The sequence below is a fragment of the Centropristis striata genome, chromosome 18 (assembly GCF_030273125.1).
Source record: "Centropristis striata isolate RG_2023a ecotype Rhode Island chromosome 18, C.striata_1.0, whole genome shotgun sequence".
NCBI lineage: Eukaryota > Metazoa > Chordata > Actinopteri > Perciformes > Serranidae > Centropristis > Centropristis striata.
In genome coordinates, this window is record NC_081534.1 from 1,069,748 (window position 1) to 1,086,877 (window position 17,130).

Below are 17,130 nucleotides of genomic sequence, written 5' to 3' on the forward strand. Positions count from 1 at the left end.
TTTAAAGTAACTGATCTCGCACCCAAATCAAATCAATTTATCTTGTTTTAAGAGTTAATTTATTATTTTAAGTGTTCAACATGCTTATTTCTAGATTTAATGATCTTAATTTAATAAATCTTGTCAAGGTAAATTATCTGTCCATGCAGCAAGATCATTTCAAAGGGTTTATTCAAACTACATGATCCCAACAGACGCAGAAATAATTAGCTTATTAAGGAAATAACAAAATTCAAATTCTGCACCTTTTCAGTAACAAACGGTCTCTCATGTGTGAGAGACTGTTTGTTTGTCTGCTGACATCACTGAGGAGGAAACAGCTGTTTATCAGGTAAAATAGAGGAACACACCTGAGAGGAATACAGCACGTATTCAGAGCCTTTACCGCAGTAAAAATACTCATATTACACTGTGAAAATACTTTACTACAAGTAAAAGTGCTGCATTCAAACCTTACTGAGAGTAAAAGAATAAACAATGTCTATAAAAGTATTCTTCCACCTTTTTCTTTGCTTTTACACATGAAATTATGCTCAATATAATGTGGCTTTTTTGAAGAAATTTGCAATTTGCAACTTTAATATCAAAGTGAAAACTGTTTTTTTTACAAAATAATGTCAATTCATTAAACATATATCAGGTAAAATAGATAAAATGCATAAATATTCATCCCCTTTAAAGTAACTGATCTCGCACCCAAATCAAATCAAATCAGTTTTATTCACCTGAAGTGGCCCTCAGTACAACTACATGCATTTGAGCATGAAATCTAAAAAGTGCAGTGTAAAAATGCACAAAATGACTTCTTGTAATTATTGTTGGTCTGCTGTTCTTGCACTGATAAAAAAGAAATCACAGTAAGTGGTTATTTTTTATTAGCTTCAAACCTTTTGTATTCCTATTTATACTGTTATACATACAAGAAAAATTAGAGATGTGACTGATTCCTGCTTTAAAAAAAAATAAATAAAAAAAAGGTCACTCTGCTCGGGTTAGGGTTAATGGAGATTGAGGGAAATCTGCACATTTAAAACATACTTTTATGATAACCAATTATTTTATTATTCCAATAGTTTCTCATCTATCCTAAAGGTCTTTTTTTGGTAAATTTACTGATTTATTTGTACTCTAATCTGCATATAAAGGCACTGTAGATCAGTAGTTCTCAACCTTTTTGAGTCGCGACCCCCAATTTAACATGCATGTTGTCCACGACCCCCGCTCACTGAACACAATCTCACACGCACAGTTCAGATCACCCAGAAAAGAAACAAAATGACCAAAAAAAGGAAACAAAATGACCAAAAAAAAGAAAAAAAATTACCAAAAGACACAAAATGACCCAAAAAAGAAAAGAAATTACCAAAAAAGGAAACAAAATGACCAAAAAAAGATACAAAATGACCGAAAAAAGATACAAAATGACCGAAAAAAGACACAAAATCACCAAAAAAGACACAAAATGACCACAAAAGGGAACAAAATGACCGAAAAAAGACATAAAGTGACCAAAAAGACTAAAACACATTAACACATGAACACTCTAACACAGTGGAGACAGAGCTGACTTTCAGAATGATTTGGCGACCCCCAGAAATCATCTCAAGGTTGAGAATAGCTGCTGTAGATGATCATGTTTTCTTCTCACTACATGTTGAGACTCACTTTAAGACTCAGGTCCTCACAATGATCCCAATCAGCTGTAACAGGACCCACCTGTGTGTGCTCCGCCTCCTGCTGCCCACAGACTTTATTCCCACAAACTCCATTTAAGAACCAACAGGGACTCTCCAGTCACCAGTTCCCCTCCTCTTGTGCCATGGGATATTTAGTTGAATTGGGGTTTGTAGTTTTGTTTTCACATAAAAGTTCTTTCAGAGAGCTTTGTTGCTACTTTAAAAAAAAAGATTAAATCTCTTTCAGGTGGTTTATTCTCCTGGTGGCAGTTGTAAACATTGAGGCTCAAAAGCAGCCCTTAAGTAAGTTTGCCTCTTTTTTTTTAAATAAAAAAATGTGATTTTAATTGTACTATATGTTGCTTTTTTAACCCATTGAAGCCTGGAAAGCGAAAATGTCGTTTTGTAGTATTTGTATAAGCTCTCAAATACCTACAGAGGCTGAAAAATCTATTATTTAGAAGAAGCGCTGACAATTCTGTTGAATTTCCAGAAAAACTTCATGTTTTAGGGGTTTATTTTAAAACCGCCCAGAGGTTTTACAGGAAGTTTTAGGCCTCAATGGGTTAATATAAATGTTTATTTACTCAGATATCCAATCCAGATGCCTGGGGAACGTCCTGCGTGTGGACATCAGTCGACTTGGAGGATTTATTCTTGAAGTGTCTGCCGTCAAAAGTAAGCAGACGTTTTATTCTTTTTCTCCACATGGTGTCACTTTTTTAAAAATCTTTTTAAAACTGTCCTCTTTTCGCTCCTCAGATCACTCTGCAGTCCTCCTCACACCAACTTTAGCTTCTCAATGTGGCTTCAGGATGCAGATAGACCAGCTGGGCAACGCCAAGATCTATGCCTCCATTCAAAACTGCTTTGCTCAAAATGTGGTAAACAAAAAAACAACAACCTGGTCTCACAGAAATCCGTGGAATAGCCACGGAATCACTCAAATTTCTGTGAAACTGACACAGATTTGGCTACAATGCAAGTTAATCACAGTCATATTTTTCTGGCGAGATCTTCACCACAAAGTGATTATGAACATTCACTGAGTGAAGATTTAGAAAATTAAACATATATTTCTCGCTAGAAATGTGATCAAGATCCATTTTTATGCAGAAACTAAGTCAAAATATTGATTTTTTTTTTCACTAAAAATGGACACAAACCAATAGGAAGTTCCAAAAAAGTGCTGGATCCTTCATTCTCATAATTCAACGCAGCAGCATATTTCCTTAAGTTTCCCCCCCAAAAAGATACAAAATGACCAAAAAAAAGACACAAAATGACTAAAAAAAGGAAACAAAATGACCAAAAAAGACACAAAAATACAAAAAAAAAGACACAGAATGACCAGAAGACACAAAACGGACACAGATTTGGCTACAATGCAAGTTAATGCCAGTCATATCCCGTGGCTATTCCAACATACACAGTGATTATGTGCATTCACTGAGTGAATATTTAGAAAATAAAACATATATTTCTCGCTAGAAATGTGATCAAAATCCATTTTTATGCAGGAACTAAGTCAAAATATTGATTTTTTTTCACTAAAAATGAGAGAACTGTCCGCCATGTTTTTTGTTCTGACCGCCGGGACCTTGAAAGTCACGTGACTTGGAACAAACCAATAGGAACAAATATCCATGGAATAGCCACGGGATATGACTGGCATTAACTTGCATTGTAGCCAAATCCGTGTCAGTTTTGTGTCTTCTGGTCATTTTGTGTCTTTTTTGATCATTTTGTCTATTTTTTGTAATTTTGTGTCTTTTTTGGTCATTTTGTTTCCTTTTTTTAGTCATTTGGTGTCTTTTTTTTGGTCATTTTGTATCTTTTTGGGGGGAAACTTAAGGAAATATGCTGCTGCGTTGAATTATGGGAATGAAGGATCCAGCACTTTTTTGGAACTTCCTATTGGTTTGTGTCCATTTTTAGTGAAAAATAAATCAATATTTTGACTTAGTTTCTGCATAAAAATGGATTTTGATCACATTTCTAGCGAGAAATATATGTTTTATTTTCTAAATCTTCACTCAGTGAATGTACATAATCACTTTGTATGTTGGAATAGCCACGGGATATGACTGGCATTAACTTGCATTGTAGCCAAATCCGTGTCAGTTTCACAGAAATTTGAGTGATTCCGTGGCTATTCCACGGATTTTGAGTTAAGCGAAATCCGTGGCTATTTCATGGATTTCTGTGAGACCAGGTTAAAAAAAAGGGTGGAAATCTGTTTTTCTACAGTGGCACCGAATGTGTTTTTTGATGTTCATCATTTTGAGTCTCATTTCTGTGTGTGTGAAGGGCGATCAAGCATTCACAACAACATTAAACCTTCACCTGCGTGGTAACGGGATGTTTGAAGACGAGCTGTACCAAGTGGCTGAAACCTGCCACTACAGCGCCTGGGCCTCCAGGGAGATTCTGTGTGAACGCGACTATATGCAGGCAAGTGAATGCAGCACGGCTCCTCGGGTCATGTTCTAGTCTAGAGCAGGAGTTCTCAACCTTTTTGAGTCGCGACCCCCCAATTTAACACGCATGTTGTCTGAGACCCCGCTCAGATCAGACAAACTCGGTTGATACGAAGAATTTTGGACAAATAATGAAGCAGACAACAACTAAACATCTCTCTGTCTGTGCATTTATATATATATTTTTTATATTTTATTGTTACTTTGAATCTAAAAAAGAAAGAAAAGACACAATTACCCAAAAAAAAATCAAGTTGACCACAAAATGGTCAAAAAAGACACAAAATTACCAAAATATTACATAAATATTACATAAAAGAAGCACAAAAGGACTCAAATTGACCACAAAATGACAAACTGACCACCAAAAGACACACATTGACCTAAAAAAGACACAAAATGATTTAAAAAAAAGACACAAAATGACCAAAAAAAAGACACAAAACGACCAAACAAAGACACAAAATGATTTTTTTTAAAAAGACACAAAATGATTTTTTTTAAAAAGACACAAAATGATTTTTTAAAAAAAGACACAAAATGATTTTTTAAAAAAAGACACAAAATGATTTTTTAAAAAAAGACACAAAATGATTTTTTAAAAAGAGACACAAAATGATTTTTTAAAAAGAGACACAAAATGATTTTTTTAAAAAAGACACAAAATGATTTTTTAAAAAAAGACACAATGATTTTTTTAAAAAAGACACAAAATGACCAAAAAAAGACGATAAATTACCAAAAAAAGACACAAAATTACCAAAAAAAGACGATAAATGACCAAAAAAAGACACAAAATGACCAAAAAAAGACACTAAATGACCAAAAACACTAAAACACTCCACTAACACAGTGGAGACAGAGCTGACTTCCAAAATGATTTGGCGACCCCCAGAAATCATCTCGCGACCCCAATTGGGGTCCCGACCCCAAGGTTGAGAACCACTGTTGTAGTCTACATGATGAGTGGCTTTATGTCCCATATGTACATGTGATGTGACAGCAGAGAGGCGAGGGGGAGATTGATTATCACTTAAGGACTTGGCCTCTTTCCAGGTGTCTGTGCAAAGGGCGGCTCCAGGTGACCCGCGACGAGACGCGAAGGTTAGAGGAGCTAATTGTGCCGTTCATAATATAAAATATATTCTGGAAACAACCATTTTTAAAGTCTTTCTTTCTTTCTTTCACAGAAACAGCCGATAGACTCAGGATTCAGAATCACAGCCATCGTGTTCTTCACTCCCGAGGAGAGGCTGATGAAGACGAGGGAGGCCATCAGCAGAGGTTACGGGGTCGCCAACACCCCGACCAGGCTCGTCCTCAGAAGCCCCAAGACCTCCCCTGAAACATTCACCCAGGACGTGAGTCACTGGAGTCCAAACAAGCTTCACTTCAAACCTTTCCCCCCCATAGTCTAGACGGATTTCAACCGTATGAATTAAATGAACTAAAGCATTTTTCTCCATAATCTCCTCCACAGGTAGCAGGTATCCCCATGACTGTTCTCAGAACTTCAACACAGTTTCAGAAGAACTGGATGGAGACTCACGTAGAGGCACAAGCTGCCTGCCCAATACTGCAAGGTCATCATTTTCTATTATAAGTATATCTAAACCCAGTGGTGGAATGTAACTACACTGTAAGACTTTGCTGTAAATTTACAGTGTCTTTTGTATGTATTTATATATTTTGCATATATATATATATATATATATATATATATATATATATATATATATGCAAAATACCAACTTTTAAGGTGAAATTAAGCATTATTTGTGTCATTTTTTTAAGGCCGACATAAATATTTAATCAATATCACTTTTAAATGTTCCAGTTGGTATTTTGCATATATATATATATATATATATATATATATATATACATAAAAAAGACACTGAGCCTCCACTATATCCTTGCTCTGACCCTAGACTATAGATCCAGAAACTTAATTTCCTCATCTTTGATTTCCTACTTACAAAAAAACTAAGGGGAAATGGTCCAATGACTGAGCAAGATGGGCAATTTGGTGGCCATTTGATACAAATTAGAAGGTCAAAAACTCAAAATTTCGCTTGGGAACCATTTTTTTTGGACTCAGCACCCTTGAGATATGTAAGGTAGGCCGGTTCCTGACTTGTACCCATAAATGCTCCTCACTTCTTATAGGAGGCCTTTATTCTGAAATCCGTCTAGACTGTCGGCTCCTGTCTGGTCTTAGTGCTGTATGTGTTTGTTATCTGTGTGCAGGAAGTGTTTCCTTCACGCCGCGCTCCATCAGCTGGTTCCTGCCGAGGCACCTGGGCGCTCTGATCTCCTCCGGTCCGGTCCAGCTGCTGGAGGTGCACATGGGCGTCGACGGCGAGAGGCTGGACGGCGCCAAGATGGCCGCCAGGCAGTACTCGCTGTCTGTCAACGACGTGCACATCATCCTTGAGATTCCTGTCGGGGCTGTCGGCGGACACTTTAAGGTCAGATGTTTACTTCTGAACACTATACAGGTACACTACTGGTCAAAAGTTTTAGAATGCACCTACTTTACCAGAATTTAATTGAAAATGATGCAGTTTAATGTCTCAGTGTACTCTGAAATTAATGCACATTTGCAACATTTAAAATTCTTTATTGAGCATGATAGTGTTTTGAAAGTAAAAAAAAGATTAAAAATCACATTTTATGTTGGACTAAAGGACTAAAAAAAGACAAAAAATGACAAAAAAAGACACAAAATGACCAAAAAAGACACAAAATGACTTAAAAAAAGACACAAAATGACAAAAAAAGACACAAAATGACCAAAAAAGACACAAAATGACTTAAAAAAAGACACAAAATGACAAAAAAAGACACAAAATGACCAAAAAAGACACAAAATGACTTAAAAAAAGACACAAAATGACCAAGTAAGACACAAAATGACTTACAAAGACATGAAAAGAATTCAAAAATGTCGGCAACTTGTTCTTCCCATTATTCCAATATGACGCAAATGCAGCACAAATGCCCTACGCACAATACTAACAAAAGCAAAAAAAATGATTTGTATCTGTGTTGTAATTTGGATTTAAAGTCAGACTTAAAAAATTCTACCTTGGCTCATGCTACGCTTTTGGAAGTTTCATTAAAATCGAGCCAGTATTTCTGTGATCCTGCTGAAAATATGAAACTTCTTTGCGCAGATAAAAATACTTAAATGCATACTCAGTTTCTCCTGTCTTCTAAATTGGGTTTGACCAGGTAAAGTGATTTTTACACATGGCTGTTTGGTTTTTTAGAGTCACGTTCAGGGCGGTCAGTACTTCACTACCTACAGCATCGAGCCGATGCTGGAGCTGCTCTGGACAGAAGGAACTTCTCACCAGGACACCAAGTACAAAGTCCTGCTCCCCTTCACCTCCCCGCTGATCCCTCACACTCCTCAGGTTATAGACAGTAAGTCTCATGCTGCCTAGACATCAGAAGATTATGAAAAGACTCCTGGAAAACTAAACACTTGTCTGTAGATGTGAGCTGATAGAGTTACATTTAGTCATTTAGCACAGCTGTTCTCAACCTTGGGGTCGGGACCCCAATTGGGGTCCCGAGATGATTTCTGGGGGTCGCCAAATCATTTTGGAAGTCAGCTCTGTCTCCACTGTGTTAAAGTGTTCATGTGTTTTAGTCTTTTTGGTCATTTTGTGTCTTTTTTTTGTCATTTTGTGGTCAATTTTGAGTCCTTTTTTGCAATTTTTTCGTCATTTTGTGTCTTTTCTGGTGAATTTGTCTTTTTTTTTTTCTATCATTTTGGGGGTTTTTTTGGTCATTTTGTGTCCTTTTTTGGTTATTTTGTGTCCTTTTTTTGGTGAATTTGTCTTTTTTGGTAAATTTGTGTCTTTTTGGTCAATTTTGAGTCCTTTTTTGCTTAATTTTATTTTTTAGTCATTGTGTCATTTAAAAAACAATCATTTTGTGGTCAATTTGATTCTTTTTGGGGTAATTTTGTGTCTTTTCTGACAAATCCCATTGTTACTTTACAAGGAGTCTCTGGCTTGAGTGGGGGTCGCGGACAACATCCATGTTAAATTGGGGGTCGCGACTCAAAAAGGTTGAACTACTGTGTTACGTCACTGAGACTTGAGATAATATCAAACACGTTTGATATGATCCAAACCAAGACTAGGAAAAGACTGATATGAAACAGAGCAGATTGGTTTCATACCTTTTTCCATGACTGTATTTTTGGTCATTTTGTGTCTTTTTTTGCTCATTTTCACATCTATTTGTGATCAATTTGTGTCTATTTTGATCAATTTGTGTCCTTTTTTTGGTCATTTTTACATCTACAGTCATGGAAACATTCTTGAAAGTAACCAAAATCATTATGAATAAAACCATGTTGTGTTACGTCACTGCGACAAACCCAAGACTAGTAAAAGACTGATTTGAAACAGAGCAGATTGGTTTAATACTTTTTTCCATGACTGTATTGATGGTCATTTTGTGTATTTTTTGCTATTTTTTACATCAATTTTTGGTCGTTTTGTCTTTTTTTTTTTTATCATTTTTACATCTATTGTTGGCCATTTTGCCAAGACTATAAGACTTTCTAGTCTGGGACTGGGGACATCATTTGGTGTAAGTCCAGCAATAATTATCTTGGTTCACTTGTTGTTTTTTAAAGAGCTACCTACCTTATTCCTCTGCATTTCCCCCTCAGACAGTGTTCCCGGGGAGCGGGTGTTTAAGGTGGCGGTTGGTCCCTTCAGCTCTGATGTGGCTCTGATGAACATCACCGTCCCCTCGGGGGTTTTGTCCTTGGCGGACCTGGCTGCCAAAGGCCTGAACCTCCTGGAGCACCCGTCCCCCAACAGCAGCTCCAAGGTCTTCACACTGGACGTGCCCTTCAGGGACCAGCTCGTGCTCCAGATGGTGAGCTTTGACTCCACTTGGGAGATGAAATGCAAAAATGGTGTTTAATCTTTCTGTATTTCCCAACAGAAAGGAACGGCGGTTACGGTCTACAATCTCCAGCTGACCTTTGGCCTCCTGGTGCTGCCGGAGTTTGCCCCGTTTTCTCACTCTGTTAATCTGCAGGCCCAAGTCACGGACATAGGTCTGTACCAAGGTTATTATAGGGAACCACAACTAACAAAATACACAAACTGTATTTTGTGGTTCCAAAACTAACTACAACTAACTAAAATTATAGTGAAAATGTCCTTCGTTTTAGTCTTTGTCAACTTTTTCATACGTAAACCTTTTTAGTTTATATGAAATCTATTTCATCTATCTGCTTTTATGACTTAATAAACTTATTGGGGCTGAGATGGATCAGACAAAGGAAATAAAGGAAACATTTATTGTGACTTTTTTTAATCTGGCACCCAACAAATACCCCATTACAAAAAACAAACTAATACTAAAAGTAATAAAAACTAAACTAAAAATAAGTATATTCCAAAAAATAAAAACAAATTTAAAACTAGCGAACTTTAAAAAACGAATTAACCCTTTATGGGGCAAAGATACATATATGGTAATTTCTGTAAAGTTGTAGAACCACATGGATTTCTTCCAAATTATTTATCTCAGATAGTGACACCATGGCATCTGACCAATCAGTATAATAATAATAATAACTCAATTGACCCTGATCTGCAACATAAAAATGGAACATTTTGAAAAAAAGTCACAAAAGTCTTGTATTATCCTGCAATAATGATTGGGTTGAAAATTTCAATTTCCAATTATTTCAATGCGTGCTATATAAAGGGTTAAAACTAAATGAATCTCAAAACAAAAAATCCCAACAAAAAAAAATCCCAAAACTATCATAACCGTGGTCTGTACTCGTCGATATGATTGCTTCATTCATACCAAAAATGGGTAAAATTTCTTTAAAACAAGTTTTTTTTTTTTTTTTCCTCTGCAGTGAATCCCTCCGTCTCTGGTGGCTGTGATCATCAGAACTTCCAGGTCCTGGTGACGTACGGGAGCCACGGCTTTGACACCGTGGTGGGCGGGCAGCTGCTGACGGCGGAGCTGGCTCAGCAGTTCGGCTTCATCAACAACGGGACACACGGCGCCTTCACCGTCCCGCTCAGCTCCCCCAACGCCGTGGTCGAGGTACGCCACCATCTCTTCTTCACTGTGAAATCTAACCTCAGGCCTCTTCGGGGGCTAAAACATTAACCCACGGTGGCCCTGAAGTGCAAATCACAACGACTAATCAGAAAACGCAACGGCAAATTCGGAAAACGCAACGGCAAATTCGGAAAACGCAACGGCAAATTCGGAAAACGCAACGACAAATTCGGAAAACGCAACATCAAATCAGGAAACTCATGTCGCCCGAGGGTACCTACCTTTTGCAGTTTGGTTAATGTCGTTGGCGTTTCTGATTTGTTGTTGTTGTTTTTTGATTTGCCGTTATGTAATCAACATCTTCGTGAAAAGGTACACTGCAAAAACTGAAATCTAAGTAAGATGAAATATCTTAGATCAAGGGGATATATGCTTATTTTTTGTCTAAGATATTTCTTCTTGGTAAACTAGTTTTTATTTTAGACTGTTTCACTTGTTATAAAGATTTCACGGCTTTTGCCTTATTTTAAGAAAAATATTCATACAGATAAAAAATTTTGTAGCTGTATCAAGAAAAGTTCACTAGTTTTTAGTCTGACTTTGCTGGTTTCAAGAAATATAATGCCTATGCATTTACTTATTGTTAATTCAAGAATATTTTTCAACATATTGAGAAAATAGGTCACATGTATTTCATTAGAATCAAGAAAAATTCACTTGTTAGAATACACTAATTCTAAGGTATTTGTGGGTTCATTGATATGTTATTTTTACTTGTTTTGGAAAGTCTTGACAAGCCAAATGTTCTTGTTCCATTGGCAGATCATTTTGCTATTTTTAAGCAAAATAAACTTATTTTTTGTACTTTTTGCAGTGTAGTGGGATGGGACTGCTTTTTTTTTTTTTTTCTTTTTTTTTTTAAAGCCATCTATACTTGATAGAAGAAACTTTGTCTGCTTGACAATCTGGCATTTGTTTTAAAATAAAACTTATTTAGAAATGATTTCATGCAATGTCTGTGATGGGTCAATATTGGTGTTCTAGTTTTGGTCTTGGAAGAACTAAAATGAGCAAAACCACTTTTGAATTGAAAATTAATTTAAAAATACTAATAAGAAATGCATCACTGTAATGTCTTGGTGAGATCCTGCAGATATTCCTGTAACCTTGTCTCTCCTCAGGCTGTGGAGTCGTCGTCCATCAGGAGCAGACTCCACGTGGCTCTGAGGAATCCACAAACCAACAAAAATATCAAAGAATTCTCCATGGCTTGCAATTTCCTCTCATCAATGATTGGTTTGTAAGAAAACACCAACCTGGTCTCACAGGAATCCGTGGAATAGCCACGGAATCACTCAAATTTCCTCGAAATTGACACGGATTTGGCTACAATGCAAGTTAATGCCAGTCATATCCCGTGGCTATTCCAACATACAAAGTGATTATGAACATTCACTGAGGGAATATTTAGAAAATAAAACATATATTTCTCGCTAGAAATGTGATCAAAATCCATTTTTATGCAGAAACTAAGTCAAAATATTGATTTTTTTTTTTCACTAAAAATGAGAGAACTGTCCGCCATGTTTTTTGTTCTGACCGCCGGGACCTTGAAAGTCACGTGACTTGGAACAAACCAATAGGAACAAATATAAACTTGCATTGTAGCGAAATCCGTGTCAGTTTCACGGAAATTTGAGTGATTCCGTGGCTATTCCACGTTGAAAAAGCGCGCTAAAGTTCCCTCTAGAGTGGTGAAAACAAGAGGAAGTGCTTTATTAGCTGCCCTTTACACGTGCAAAAGCATGTCGCTAGAAATGTGATCAAAATCCATTTTTTATGCAGAAACTTTTTTCCCCCACTTCTTTCTCGTAAATCTGTGACTTTTTAGATATATTTAGAAAATAAAACATATATTTCTCGCTCGAAATGTGATCAAAATCCATTTTTATGCATCAAAATCCATTTTTATGCAGAAACAAAGTCAAAATATTGATTTATTTTTATTTTTTTACTAAAAATTAGAGAACTGTCCACCATGGTTTTTTTTTTTTCTGACCGCCGGGACCTTGAAAGTCACGTGACTTGGAACAAACCAATAGGAAAAAATATATTAATTAATTGCAAGTTGATTAATATGACTGTCATTAACTTGCATTGTAGCCAAATCCGTGTCAGTTTCATGGAAATTTGAGTGATTCCGTGGCTATTCCACGGATTTCTGTGAGACCAGGTTCGAAAACTCACTCATGTGCTGCTTTTTATCCAATATTCTAACGTCTGGTCCTGCTTCTTCAGAGTGTTTCCCTAACGGGACCATGACGGCTCTGGCTACCAAAGTGGAGTCTGTTCCCAGTCTGAACATGAGTCAGCTGACCCTCAGAGACCCCGCCTGTGGCCCCGCCTACAGCAATGGCCGCTACGCCTATTTTGTCTTCACTGTAAACTCCTGTGGGACGACCAGAAATGTAAGCTGATGCTGAATAATCCCTGTTTCATTCCTTCTTTCCATTTTCAGTTGGCAGTCAAAAATCAAATAATGAAAAATTGACTGGTTCATTTGTTATTAGGGCCTCGGGGCAATCGCTCCGAGCACTGGTCCCTACAGCAATATCTGTAGGGACCAGTGCTCGGAGCGAAAAAGAACAACAATTGGAGATTTTTAAACGTCTACTTCTCCGGCATAATTTCACTGATCTGTGAGAGGTAAAGAACACCATTGTACTAAATATTGATTAAAATGGTTACTAATGGAGTTAATAATGAAATACAAACAATGTTTATTTGGATTTTTTAGTTTCTGACACTTTTGGATAATTAAACATTCTGAACACTATTTTTATTCCTGAGAAACAAACATAATAAGAGGGTTAAGTGTGTTACAATAAAATAACATTCCATTTTGAAATGGAAAGAAGGAATGATACACAGATTATGAATATTTCCCTGATTGCTGACTGTTGACTGGTACTTGAAATACTCAAGTCTTTCTTCTTTCCTCTCAGTTTCGGCACAATATGATGATGTATGAAAATGAAATCTCCCTGCCGGATGAACTCTCAGGGAAAAGAGATTCAAAGACGGAGGAGGTGGAGTATGAGTGAGTGTCATGAAACTAAAACAGTCAAACCTTTAATCCATCATTGAAGCTCTGGTCGTATCAGTTCTCCCACTGACCAGTTTAAGTCTTTGTGTTTTATTTCTCTTTCTGCAGTTTAAAGGTTTTCTGTTATTACGACATCAACACAAACAGCGCTATGGCGTTCCACCCCAGAGCTCGCAGGAGCGAACCAAACGCTGAAGACTCCAGAGAGCTGCAGGCTGAGATCAGACTGGCTGCTGGTGAGAGAAGCTTTCAATGCTTTGGCAGAATTTTCACATTATGAGGCTATACGTTTACACGAGGACGGTCTGAACAGAAGACGCACAAAAGAATCAAATTGACCACAAAATGATAAAAAAAAAAAAAAAAAGTAATTTTGTGTCTTTTTGGTCATCATTTTGTGGTCAATTTGATTCTTTTGTGGGTAATTTTGTGTCTTTTTCCTACACTGCCACTTGTTCACCAGTACAATCTACATTAACTGGTGAAAAGGTGGTTATTTCCAAATGCATAATTCAAAGCAATTACAGTTTTTGCTGATATTTACATTTAAATTTAGAATAGAAAATCCACTCACTGTAATTTTTACGGTGAAGTTCTGGCAACCAGAGCTGCCGGTATTTTACCGTAAATTAAACAGTATTTTTTTTACAGTGCGAGTGATGGGATAAAGTCTTATGAATACTAAGTCATTTGATTATCGGTTGGCGGGGGTGTACTCATTCAACTAAGATTTGTTTTTCTTCCACAGGTCTAAAACGTGCCGTTTCAGATGGCGACAGTGTCTTACCCGTGTCTTCAGGACCCATACTTATTAAAAAATCCTAATAAAACTTTTCACAAGATCCCACACCTGTTCATGTTTTTCCTGCTGTGATTTTTATTTTGGTGAGAATGAGGTTCAAACTGAGTTTCTTATTAAAAACTTGCTGTGTTGCCTTGAAGGAGCAGTTTATAGGATTTAGTGCCATCTAGTGGTAAACTGATGAACACACAAAATCCAACTCAGAACCAAGCAGTGATTGCACTTCCTGCTTTGGATATATATACTAATTTAAACATAAAAATAATAAGTTTATTTGAAAGGGAAATTATTATCTAGATGGTGATGAAGTAAAGTGAGTTATATTAAGACTAAAATATGCCATTACTTTATAATATACATACACATCTTTGAACAGTTAAACACTTTTAAATACACTTAACAAAATCAATTTGAAAATGTTTATTCACTGAAAACTAAATATAAAAGTTGAAACAAGACAACATTTTTGTTCCTGCACTCTGGTTTTGCATTACTATTGAACCTTTTACAGCAAAACCAGAGTGCAGTACCTACGTTTTGGGGTCAAAGGTCAAATAAATCATGATTTTTGAGCATAAAATATATCAATACATGTAGAAATAAGTGTCATATCACTTATCTACATGTAACCCATTTGGCTGCACAGTTAAAAAAAAAAAAACTTTAAAAAACGTTAAAGCAGTTTTTCTCAGTTTAACCCTTTGTGTAGTGACTGCAGTTATACTTTGTAGGGCAGAATACCTGGGTGTTACAATAAATACTTCCCCTACCTCTGTGGCCAAACTAAATTACTCCACACTTTTGAAAAAAAAAATAGGATATCAACAGATGGAAACATTTACGAAGCTCAGTACATGCCCATATTTCAGTCATCAAAATTAATGTTTTACCCTTTATTAACTTTTGTAAGCTTAATGATCTCACTTGCAACCCCAAGTGGATACTGGAAAAAATGAGAGATCTTGCTAAGAGATTATGGGTGGACTGGTCAGCTCTTCAGGTTGGAAAGATGGATGGACTAGCTTGTCCTTATTTTAAGTTATACCACTGGGCATTTATACTAAGAAGTTTCAGGTACTGGATAGATGAGGACAATATTTCATCATGGAAAAGAATAGAAGAGCTTATAGCACCAATTAGGTTAAAATATTTTGTTACATTATGATCCAATTTTGACATGTGATTCAAGTGTTCAGGGTGGCAGAAAGATTCATGCACAAAAACATGGTGTAAATCATTCCCATAATCAAATCAATCAAAAGTCAAAATTACTTTATTCATCCCCGAGGGTAAATTCAGTGAGTCTGGTAGAATCTCTGTTGAATGAGAAACCTGATGTCTGTAGGAGAGAAGGATCTTATTATCCAGGTAAACACCTAGATACTGTGAGCAACACCTCCATGTCCACCCCACAGGTATTCACTGGCTGTGTCCCAATGTCAAGGAAGGATGCTCAAACGGCTGGATTTGAAGGACACCACGTCATCGACATCCGCCGAAGGACTGTCCCAATGTCCAGGATGCTCCGGAGGACAGAGTCCTTCTTTTGCCCAAATCCCAAGGATGCATGTGTGTATCCTCCGTGCGCTCCGACTACCCATAAAGCATTGCGCACACCGGTCTACCGGGAGATTTAAAAATGGCGAGTGTAGAAACAGCGAAGCCGGCGGCGCAATATGCATTTAAATATATAGATATTTTCAGTTTACACTGAATGTTATCACATAACTTACAAAACCTGTGTTCAAAGTCAAGCAAAAACATATAAGCATATCCCAGAATATTAAGCTTAAAGATAAACGTCATCTTGATACATTGCCGGTTAAGTTAATTAATGCCGTCTCAGTCGCTAAAGTTATTGTTTATTAATTTATATGCGTCCATGATGATGTACTATGTGCAACTGTGCCATTCAGAAAGTTATACATTTCTTTATTGTGTTTACAGGGACCGAAAGTCCGCCATTATCCGTTATTGTTTTTTTATAAATAACTGTTATTGTACTGTACTGTAAAATAAAAAATAAAAAATCACAGAACATATTTCCATGATGAATTATGCTCCGCTGCATTCATGGCACTAAGTAGCGGCCGAATTCAGCCAGGATCAGTTAATATTCAGGTTTAATCCACTTTATGGTTTTTACTTGATAAATCGTGGAGATTCAACCTTAAAGCATCTTCTTCCATTTTCACAAATATGTGTCAGAGTGCTGATGCCAGAGACACACTCATGTCGTGAACTGATTTTGAAATTGCGGCGCTGAATTTATTTTTTTATTAAACTGATAAGAACAGATACTACACTTGATCTTAGCCAAAGGTCCGAGAGCGGCGCTGAATTTAAGCAGGACGTCCAATTACGCAATGACGCACACTCGAAGGCTGTCCCATTTGTGCATTACACCAGTCAAAGGAAGGACTCTTGCCTCGCCTTCGGAGGACCCGACTCTGAAGGAAGGATCCTACCAAGGAAGGATCCTTGACATTGGGACACAGCCACTGGCTGAAGGGGAGGCTTGAACCTGTGGACATCTATGATCATCTCCTTAGTCTTTGAGGTGTTCAGGAGGAGATAGTTTAATAATTATGGAATAATAGTCACTTTTTGTCTGGGGAGGAAACCATTTGGCAACAAACACTGGGAAGCTAAAGGTATTAACACATTGCAGGACATTAGTGGGGCAAGTGCTATACTCGGTTTAAGAGTTTGAGGACGGTGACATCATCCCGACGGCTGGTCGCTACAACGGATATGATACACATTTAATGTTTTGATGGCTAAATATTTTTCATGTACAAAAAATAAAAAATAAAAAATCCCTCCAATGTTTGTGGGTTTTTGTAGAAAGCATATATATATATATATATATATATATATATATATATATATATATATACACATACACACACACACATTTAGCATTCTAACAATGGAATGAAGCTCAAGGTAGACAAAAGCATAAGCAAAACAAAATCAAATTACATAAGGCTCTAGTTTCAC

At 36.8% G+C, this 17,130-nt stretch overlaps 1 protein-coding gene and 1 pseudogene across 1 annotated transcript; one reads left to right on the top strand and one right to left on the bottom strand.

The window, feature by feature from the left end:
* Positions 1 to 1,740: 1,740 nt before the first annotated feature.
* Positions 1,741 to 14,172, top strand: LOC131991429 (uncharacterized). The gene is made up of 18 exons (XM_059356887.1): positions 1,741 to 1,842; positions 1,924 to 1,979; positions 2,268 to 2,354; positions 2,439 to 2,560; positions 3,987 to 4,130; positions 5,213 to 5,260; positions 5,347 to 5,517; positions 5,637 to 5,739; positions 6,407 to 6,627; positions 7,432 to 7,588; positions 8,853 to 9,064; positions 9,134 to 9,248; positions 10,068 to 10,261; positions 11,401 to 11,515; positions 12,518 to 12,687; positions 13,225 to 13,319; positions 13,434 to 13,561; positions 14,074 to 14,172. Exons 1-18 carry the CDS (start codon positions 1,820 to 1,822, stop codon positions 14,148 to 14,150), a joined length of 2,238 nt encoding a protein of 745 aa, XP_059212870.1. The 5' UTR covers positions 1,741 to 1,819; the 3' UTR covers positions 14,151 to 14,172.
* A 2,073-nt stretch (positions 14,173 to 16,245) lies between these two features.
* Positions 16,246 to 16,465, bottom strand: LOC131991735 (U2 spliceosomal RNA; annotated as a pseudogene).
* Positions 16,466 to 17,130: the final 665 nt, after the last annotated feature.